Source organism: Pyxicephalus adspersus, chromosome 10 (genome assembly GCF_032062135.1).
Source record: "Pyxicephalus adspersus chromosome 10, UCB_Pads_2.0, whole genome shotgun sequence".
Taxonomy (NCBI): Eukaryota; Metazoa; Chordata; class Amphibia; order Anura; family Pyxicephalidae; genus Pyxicephalus; species Pyxicephalus adspersus.
In genome coordinates this window covers 36902443-36913198 of record NC_092867.1, presented here as the reverse complement: position 1 = coordinate 36913198, position 10756 = coordinate 36902443, and the positions used below count along the sequence as shown (strand labels likewise).

At 38.2% G+C, this 10756-nt stretch overlaps 1 protein-coding gene and 1 long non-coding RNA gene across 2 annotated transcripts in view; one reads left to right on the top strand and one right to left on the bottom strand.

Moving 5' to 3' along the window:
• Positions 1 to 316: 316 nt before the first annotated feature.
• FAM241B (family with sequence similarity 241 member B) lies at positions 317 to 6141 on the bottom strand. Its single transcript, XM_072424878.1, has 4 exons — positions 5986 to 6141; positions 5686 to 5870; positions 2659 to 2768; positions 317 to 2272 (listed from the first exon to the last, which is right to left on the bottom strand). The coding sequence occupies exons 3-4, from the start codon at positions 2749 to 2751 to the stop codon at positions 2012 to 2014; spliced, it is 354 nt and encodes a 117-aa protein (XP_072280979.1). The 5' UTR covers positions 2752 to 2768; positions 5686 to 5870; positions 5986 to 6141; the 3' UTR covers positions 317 to 2011.
• LOC140339951 (uncharacterized) overlaps positions 5839 to 10756 on the top strand; it is an 82236-nt gene continuing 77318 nt past the window's right edge. Inside the window, exons 1-2 of the long non-coding RNA XR_011922563.1 lie at positions 5839 to 6057; positions 8951 to 9052. This is a non-coding gene — a long non-coding RNA (uncharacterized lncRNA). The remainder of the gene's footprint in view (positions 6058 to 8950; positions 9053 to 10756) is intronic.

The following is a 10756-nucleotide window of genomic DNA, read 5'->3' as shown; positions in this document are numbered from 1 at the left end:
TACCGAGTTGCATGTTATTTGTTCACCCTAGATTGAGATATTTATTTATTCTGATATATAGTACATGAATAAAAATTTACTTACTTACTTTTAATGAAGAGTGCCCAGGAACCAGAATATTTTTAAAACAGACAGTCTGGGTGCTCAATGAACTGAAGTGATGATGACATTAAAAAAAGTAATGGTTACCAAGCGTAAAAATGACCATTAATTTTGAGATTTAAACAGCACAGGGCACTACTTGCCACAAACAAGCTGCACAGATGTACCCCCTAATGTCTACAATCTATAATTTGAATAAAAAAATGCACACACAGACAGGTAAAAATATTTATTTATTTTAGCAGCTGTACAAAAAAAAAACAAAAAACAACATACCACCTCACCCATTTTAGAAAACAGAGATCCTTAATTTCATATTAACAAAAATGGAAGCTGTGCATCACAAGTTATAAAGTGTTAGGCCACTCATCAACCGACGTCTTTAGTTCATCTAATGGGAAGGAATGCCCGCACATTTAAAATAAAATGTTCATCAAAGAAATCAGCTACTGCTGTTCACCTCCTTCTAAGAACGTTAGTTGCCCGACGGTGTCTTTTTTTTCCCATAAAGTCACAGAAAGCCAGGAAATATGCAGCAAATCAGAGAAAACTCAGGGCTCATTCAGGCTATGGCTTTAGATTATTTAAGTGTTGAAGCCAACAACCAGGAAAAAGTATGGAAATGGTCAACAGTAAAAATGTTATATATGACATGCGAAATTTAAAACGTATGGGCTGTATAACCAAGGTAATGTCAGATACACAGCACCACATTATAAACGGGGTAAACATCTGGAGGCGCAATAGTGGTTATTGAGACTATGTCAGCTCTCTAAAGACATCCAAACAGTTGTATCCAAATGCAATTTCTTTTCTTCCTGGGAAATCACATGTGGATGTTTGACAGACCTGACCAGATCTCTTTAAATGATACCTTTATAGAGGAAGGCGTTACCTAAAGCAGAGGTTAGAAACTGCTGGACATTATGGCACGTTGCCGACAAGTGGTAGACCCCCTCCCTTAATTAGGGAAGGTTCAATATGAGATATATTCCCTTCACAACTCTCAGAGCATGTGTCTTCTATGCCAAGCTCCTATAACCTACTCTACTTAAGAACGTGTAATGTGTAAAGAAGAATAGGAATATTTGTTATGCGCTACATATCCTCAGTCAATGCTCCCTTCATTGTCATGGTCTACATATACATTGATTTTTTTGTGTGAATTTCAAGATCTGTTGTGTGCTGAAGGCTAGAATACAGTATATGAGGTTTATACACTCTCTAGACATACATTGTAGAATTAGGTTATTAAGATTCTACAGCTTGTCCCCTCCACCTGGCCAATATTCTAGCTGTTTAAACAAAGACCTTTTATAGGTAGATGGAAGCTTTTAAAGCTTATCCATAGTGTTTGCATTTCTTATCTTTAGAATCACTGTTGGCCATCACTTCTTCAGCCACCTACAATGCTGCCCTAAAGTCTTCATCCCTGATCTCTTTGTTTTGTATCCTCAGTTAAAAATCGAAATAAACTTGTGTGTCCCATGACTTGAAAACTTTCACAGCAAATATTAAAATGAATATCAGTCTTTCACACACTTTGAAAACATGAAATGCAAAATATATTCATTTTACAATGCAGTTATATGTGCATGCAATTGTTACTTAATATAAATGATTTTAGAATACAAATATATAACATAGAATTTAGAAATGTATTTAGAATTTAAATAGGGGATTTGGACAGCAAGGCCAAGTGACTTCTGCTTTTGCCAAGCCCTTATCCACATCATTGATTTAACTGAGTTTTTGGTCTTAAAGAAGTTGGATACACTTGATGATATCCAATAGGTAAGCATGTTAAAAAAAATTGGGTTCTCCTACAGAGAACCTAATCAATTCTATTAAGAAGCACCATCATTATAGTTATTGCCCGTCTCATTTCTCAGAATCACATGTCTGCAGGTTATCGCTGGCTGAGGTGGGATACAACATATATAAAGCCTATAAGGAGCAAGCCACGAACACCCATCATTAGAACGAGAAAGAGAATGAGAATGGACATGACTGGCTCTACCACCTGGTTTCCAAGATTCCAGCGGGGGAATCCCATGTTCACCAACTGCTGATTAAAGTCAGTGAAAGGAGAGCGCCCATCCTGTCTTGCCCCGTCTTGTGGAACCTGTTGTGGTCCTGGTCCAGTATTTCCCACCGTGTTAAAAAATCCCTGTATGCATAAGAAATTTATATAAACTACAGAAATCTCTGAATGAAGACACAGCAAATCAAACCAAAGAAACATTTGTGTAAAAGAGTGGTTCATTAAAAGTTTTCAAATCTGTACAGAATTCAGGAATAGGGTATAAGGCTATGGCAATCAATCAGCAGCAAATAGGAAAAAGGGAAATACAAAAAATTAAACATACAAATGATTGCTTCTTGGCATTTAGCTAAACAAATCATTAGGAAAAGGTGAATTCCCAGAGAAAATGACTTTATGCTTTAATACCTTTACAGATTTATGCAATGATTAGAATTAATATGCAATCTTAGGTTTTATTCCTATGGTTGCCTTCTTTTAGAAAGACTATGAATACAACAAAACAGACCTACCTGGCGAGGATTATTATCTCTACGTTGCGCGCTTGCCCTTACTCGTGGGTCGTCATCCTGAACTATCTCCCCATTTGCCAATATTCTCACCATTTTGAAGTAAATATAAACTAGATAAAACAAATATTTATCAGTATAAACCATAAATTGTGGTAATAGGGGAATCAATGCATATGCTAACAGCTTGTGTTATAGTGACACGGTCACTTTAAATGATTTTAGTTGACAGTGGTGCAAGGTATGTTGGCCAATGCAATAGCAGAGTCTATTAAAGAGTAAGTGAAAACACACTATACAAATGCTTGTGTAATGAAACCTTGTCCTGTGTGAATAGGTATGAATTATCCTCATAAATTGTTTTAAGCTGGGTGGGATGAAGTTGTAGGCTGGTGGCGGCCCCTGTATTGTGACCCAACTTTTCAGTAACCACCCAAAAACAGCTGGGTGGTTACTGGAAAGTGTAGGATGGTGTGCCAACCTAAAAGGGGCTGGGAAGAACACAAACATTTTTTTTACACCTGTGGCTCTGGTAGAGATTTACCACTGACAATGGTAAAAGGTGAAAAAATAGACTTTCCAACATTAATACTGACAGAAAAAAATAATGATTTCTTTAGCAAAGTAGTGAAACCCGTCAGATTTTTAATGCATTCTATGTCCCCCATGCAGATTTTTTTTTTCTTTTTTGTGAAATCATTGTCAGTAGTCCAGGAATAAAGGATGAGACTTAATCCACACTGTAGAATGATTACTGGGTTGTAGAATGATTACTGCTTCCACATTGTAGATAACTTTGGCCCCTGCATGGGCACTTCAATCCTAGCGAAGAATTTTGAATATGCTATAAGGCTATGGCATCCAATCAGCAGCCAGTGTAATAGGGAAAAAGGAAAGACACAATATCAAACAAAACAAATGATTGCTTCTTGGTATTTAGCAGGACAAACCATTAGGAAAAGGTGCATTCTCCAAGAAAGGACGTCATGCTTTTATGGACTTACATATTTATGCAATGATTAGAATTACTGTGCAATCCTAAATTCTATTCATATGGTTGCCTTCTTTTAGAAAGTTCACATTGTAGAATGATTACTGCTTCCACATTGTAGATAACTATGACCCCCTTTCTCTAAAGAGAAGGAATGGGAGCAGTTGCCGACCCATCAACTCTACTCAAAGACGTGTTCATTTTTCAAAAGTATGGCAGTGGAAGCTGCTGGGATGCCTGGGAACAGTTCACCAACGTTTCGCAAATGGAGCTCCTAATAGCAGTAAAAACCTGATGGAAGATCTAGCCCTTTGCTGTTCTATCCAAGAAAAAATAAAAGTTCTGCAGATTTTTATATAATTTAAACACCTAGGAGATGTCAACCTTTCAAGAGTATGGGACAATGGTAAGCAGGTCAAATAAAATGAGAACCTGACAGGTCTTCTAAACCTCCATTACTGTATACAAAACTAAATAAAACACACACAAACTTTTTACTAAAAGTACATTTAACATTTTGAAAAACCAAAGTAGCAAACTGTAAACTAAGTAGGAAATTTAAAAACACATTCTAAGCTGGGATTTTATTGCATGGTTGAACTAACGAATGCCTTTATCCTGGGGCTGTGTCTGGAAAAAGGGGACAGCCGAGCTGTAAGTTTGTCCCACCTGGCACTTTTCAGTAATCATCCAGCTGTTTTTGGATGGTTACTGATGAGTTGGGTCACAATTTAGGGGGTTCCACCTGCCTACAATTTCTTTCCACCCAGCTTAAAAAATAAATCTGTGTTCAACACTGCTTTGGCTCTATATATGTGCACCTTACATCTGTGGCCAGTCAGTAACCAGGCAGACGCCTCTGTAAAACGATCTCACTCCTTAGGCAGTGATTGTTTTTAGACTTGTTACCCTATCGAAACTGTGATGTCAAATTTCAGGGAGCAAAGAACTGGTTTGAAATTTTGTTTTCTCCTTGGCAAAACACCAAAGGAAATATTAACTGAAACACTGAAAAAAATTCACAGAAAAAAAAAATCAATGAAAACCACCGTTACACAGAGCGCCCAGAACGGGGTTGATCTTTAATGCCTAAATTTGAAAACTATTCAAAAACTCTTGACCAACTTTTGACAGGGTAATGAGAAAAGCGTTTAAAAACAATCACTGCCTGAGGAGTATGATCATTTCACGGAGGTGTCCGCATGGCTACTGACTGGCGAGGGATGAGCCCCATGGGCACCTCAGATACAAACAAGTATACATACATTCATACATAGACAGCCATTCATCATATGGACACCTGAAATATCTTCATACATAGGCATATACAGCACACTCACTCATACATAAATATATGGACAGATATGCACCTTTATTATCACCTCATACATAGACAGCCATATGCCCTCACTGCCACCTCAGATACATAGACCGCCATACACCTCACACAAACCTATACATGCCCTGCACCTCACACACACACATACATACATACATACACACACACACACCGTCACCTCACACACACACATACATACACACAAACACGGTCACCTCACGCACACACACAGTCACCTCACGCACACACACAGTCACCTCACGCACACACACAGTCACCTCACGCACACACACAGTCACCTCACGCACACATACACATACATACAGTCACCTCACACACACATACAGTCACCTCACACACACATACATACAGTCACCTCACACACACATACATACAGTCACCTCACACACACATACATAGTCACCTCACACACACACATACATAGTCACCTCACACACACACATACATACATACACACATACATACACGGTCACCTCACACATACATACATACACACAGTCACCACACACACACATACATACAGTCACCTCACACACACACATACATACATACACACATACATACATACACGGTCACCACACACACACACACACAGTCTATACATACATACATACATACATAGTCTCCTCACACACCCTATGTGCAGCACCTGAGGACAGAAAGCCACATAAGAGCTTACCAGGCCCAGCGGAGCAGCCTTGTCAGTCAGCCCGGTCCCTGCTTGCCTCCCCTGGTACAGCTGTTCAGCTATCACACACAGGAAGTGAAGCTTGTAACCAGCACGTCTGGAAAAGTCTTCCCTTCCCGTTACGGCCGGTGTGCTGCTCAGTGCTGCTCTCCCCCGACGGCACCAACTTAATCGTTCTGTCAGCGTGTGTTTAAAAAAATATTGTTATTAAAGTTTTTTTAATGCCATGGAAACGGGGTGGCAAAGTTAGTAGAAGGGGAGACGCATGAGAGGCGAGTGTTGCGTACATACATGTGCGCGGCTTCCCTCCGAGATTCAGCCAGAACCAGACAGGTTCGGGGGATGAACACAATCATTACTAATGTAAGTGTAGGTGCTATTCGGTTAGAGTCTTGTCACCCACACCCGAGGTGAAATATATGGCCGCGAGGTGTACATTCTAATACTCCTGTCTGTGGTAAACAGGTCTTGCGCCATTGTACTACCCATAAAATGACCACTAGATGGCGGCGTTGTGTCACCTCACAGTGTTGAGTCTCAGGTCATACAGAGTGATAGAAGGATCAATGAATCAGGGGATTTGTGAGGTCTCAGCAAGGAACATGGGAGTGCTGAAGTACAGCTACAGAAAAGACTTAAATGTTTTACTTACAGTAGTGTCATTGGAGTCCATTTATTAGGTTGACTCTATGACTTGTCTATGTCCAGACATGACTATCCTGTTGATTGCATTCTTACCAAGGTCTGCAAAATTCATGACTAAACCAAAAAAAAAAATTCTCACCCCTACTTCCATAGAGCCCCACCATACCAGCTACACCATACTGTAATCCTACTTCGTGTAAAGGAAGTGCAGGGTGACGCCATCTTCATCTATCTTCTTTCTTATTTTGACTATGTCACCTTATCACACACTGTGAGATCTGGATCTGGATAAATTAGGAAAAAAGAGAGCGAGATCAGCATTTTTTCCCCATTACAGGAAATAGCCCATCTGCGTATGCCCCGGATCGGGCATTCATAAGAGAAGCAGCCAGAAGCCTCCTGGGATGCCTGACTCGAGTATTCCAGGAGGTTTTGCACTCTCATTCTGTCTTCTCATTTATGGAAGATAAAAATGTTGGTGATAGGTCAGCTTCAAATTCAGGTTCCAACATGACCTATGTTGTTGAGATGTCACAATCAGTAGGACAAATCAACCTTATATTCTTCTGAAAATTCCTATCAGATTGTCCTACCATCCGGAAGCATTTAACCAATGCATAGGACATCAGTATTTTTAGACAGAATGTCATATTTCCCTACCTATCAATTTTTTTTTATAAATTTCTTTTTTAAAGCTTCCTAAAGCATAATTATTCGGGATGGATTTTTTTTTACCCCTGTTGAAGCAAATTCTACCAGTTTTTTGCTTTGCCTTTTTCTGGATCAACTATGTCCATAAGGTTTTATATCTGGGATATGTTTATGTATCCTTTTTTTCCTTATGTCTTTTTTTCAACCTGGCTTACTGTGTAACTATATAATTTTTTTTTATGTGGATGTCAATTTACTAATGCTCTATAAAATACATGGAATAACCACCTACGTTCCTCTGTCTCCAATTGCATCCAGTAGTTGCAGTAGGAGAATCCGACAAAATTATAGACAACTGGCACAGGCTTCCCAGTATCCTCCTATAAGCAAGGTAGGACAATATGAACAGCAAATGCATGTCACATTGTGCTACCTGTTGGAGATGTGGTGAGAAGGTAGGATCCATGTCGCATGTCTCTCCTACAACCTTTACGGTCAGAGGTGAAGAAGGTTACACAAAAATTCACAGACTACACAAACCCTGACAGACCAGCCTTTTTTCTACTCCAGCATAGCTCTCTGTTCCTCATGTTCTATAAGACCTCAGTAATGAAAAATTTGCTGTTACAGCTGGGGCTTGTATCCCACTGCATTGAAAGCCCATTACATGCTCCCCTATGACCCAGTGGTTCCGTAATGTAAATGAGATTATACTCATGGAAGATCTAAGTTCTAGCATCCATGAAATGTCAGAGAAATTTAAAGCCTGTTTTTTTGTTTTGGAAACAATTCATAGACACCCCTGAAAATAGGCAATATCTGACTACTTAGATATGACCTCTTTTGCAGTTGGAATTGATCACTTATGCCAGCTTTCCAGTTTAGATACTTGCCTTGACCATATGTATAATGTTATGCATTGTGCCCTGCTTTATGCCCTGTAAAATGTGACTCCTGTTCAATACCCGATGTAACAAAAGTGTTGTATCACATTATCTTTGAAACCTGTCTTTATGTTTGAATGCCAGTTTACTATCTGCATAAAAGAATAAATAATGTTAAAAAAGTGCCATAATTACAGTAAGATTTTTATTTGCTCCAACATTACAAACATTTTTTTCCAAGTAAAGATGCTCATTCAGAGCAGACAAATGTTCTTCTTTTTAGCAGTTTAGCAATTTTTTAACAGTTTTAGTTGGTTTAAACTGATTACACTGATTGTGTAATCACAATCATATTATTTATGTTTATTGATAGTTTATTAATTTTAATAATATTGCATTAATATTATTTTTTTTAAAATTCTCATAAATTGATATTTGTTTTTGACTTTCATACCTGAGAAAGTCTGGATACATATGAGATCATAAATATTTACCTGGGCTCAGGTAGTAAATTGGCAGGCAGAACCCAAATTATTATGATAATTTATTATATAAAATAAACTTTATTGTGAATTATAAGAATACCAAATAATAAAGCCTCAATAGTAGTGAATCTTTGACCTAGAACAAGCGTAGATTAAATGTTGTTATACCTTGCTGGCTGCATGCATGTTCCATGTTAGTGACTTATTGGGTCTGATTTATTGAAGCTCTATAAGACTGGAGAAGATAGATTATCATGGGAGAACCTGGGTGATCTAGCAAACTTGGAGTGGATATCTTAAAGTTCATTTAATATTAGTAGGCGAATATTTTCTATCCTGGATCAGATCCTTTCAGGATTTGCTGGATCGACCAGGTTCTCCCATGATAATCTATCTTCTCCAGTCTTGGAGAGCTTTATTAATCATGCCCATTAAGTAGTTATACAAGGTTGGAGAGATGACAGTTATGAAGGCTGCACATTTAAAAACAAGTCCGCAACTCGGTTCCCAAATTTTTACCCTGATGGTTTGTGCAATGAATGTTAGTTGGTTAGGAATTAAAAGTATGGTTTTCTTTTGTATTTTATACAGACCAGCAAAAAGCTCTGCTGTAGAAAGTCTCAAGAAAAAAAAAGGCCCTCCACATGGAACTCATTTGAACAATTTATTACATTTTACAAATGAAGCACAAAGGTAAGTGACCTTATCTAACTTATTCTTCACAGATTCCAAATGCATGAGTGGAAAAATCAAAGGCGACATTTTGTTCTAAAAAACCTCATACCTGAGCCATTACTTAGGCCCTGATTTAATAAAGTTCTCAAAGGCTGGAGAAAATACAGTTTCATCAATGAAGCTGGATGATACAGAAAACCTGGGGTGGATTTCCTAAAAGTCATTAGGTATTTGTTAGCAAATGTTTTCAACTCTGGACCAGATCCATTCCAAAATTTGCTGGATCACCCAGCTACACTAATAAAAGTGTATTCTCTCCAGCCTTGGAGAACTTTAATAAATCAGGGCCTATGTGTCAGTTCATGGTTAGCATTAAGCTACGTTCAGGGCAGCATATATTGGACAGAGCTGGCACTGTTTTTAAGGTTTTAGGGACTTGTTTAAGCCTTTTGTTGTGTGTATTGGCATGGTCTTCCAGATTTGATGAACAGATTCAGATTTTAGAAATGTAGTCAACAAAACTAAGGAGAGCAATGGTTTTTGGTGCTCTGATTCAAGCAAGCCTGTATAGTAAACCTGTTACAAATGTAGAGCATTCAATCTAAGCATATGGTATAATATTCCATACACTTTGTTGCCTGAAAAACACGAATATAATGGGATGTCTAGTTAGGCAGGTATATGCAAATTCCATCTGAAATCTCAAGCAGCAATATTCAGGTTGTGTTTTGGGTGATGCCTAGTAATAAAATCTCATTTTACAGTATGTGCAAAGTAACCATGGGCTTTAAACCCCTTGCTTTGTCCAGCATAGACAATTTAGCTATAGCTTATCTAGATAATTTCTTGTGTTCTGTTTTCTAATTTCTCTGTTCTGATACAATATACCTGACTGTCACATGGTAGGAAGGGGAGTCAGCCACACGAAGCCCTGTGTAAGCTCAAAGTCATGGTTTGAAATAAAGTCTTTCTCCCCACCTTTTTGAAACTGCTTTGTGTATTGAAGTAGCTAAAGCTGTCATGTGAGAAGAAGGAGATTGAGTCACATTAATCTGTAAGTACACAGGAAAAACATTGATTAGAGGAGAAGCAAGGAGAAAGTAAGTACAAGCAGCTGGTGGGGCCACTAATAAAATTAACCTGTTGCTTTGTACTACATGGAGTAACCAAAAACATGATGTTAGGTAATTGGCATCCAATTGCTTCTGATCTGAAATACCTACTACACATATGTTCCTATATCTTCCCTGAGAAATAAATAGGGTTAAGTGCTGAACTATCCTCTTAGAAATAGATAACGGCTACATTTACAGCAAAATTCCTCACATAAAGTACCTAAGATTTTGTGTGCTGCTGGATGGACGAGCTCATTAAGTGTTCATTGTGAACAACCGGGCTTGTTGTTCAGATTGTATACAGATCAGATTGTATTTGTTGCTATGCTCTGTCTTAGTTTTATGTAGATATCTACAGACAGTTGTATATAAAGTCCCTCAATTTCAACAAGCAGGTTTTCCATAAACTGATTTCAGAGGTCTGAACATGGAAAGCTGAAGAAAACTGGTAATGTTACTTAAAATGCTGATGATTCCTCCTTCGAATGGGCATTGAATGAGCAGTTTTACAGATTTTTTAAAATAATGGTGCAACTTTTCCAATGACTTTGTTTTCTCAGATTGTTTTGTTTTAATCCCTAGCAAATGTGCCCCCCCCCCCCCCCCC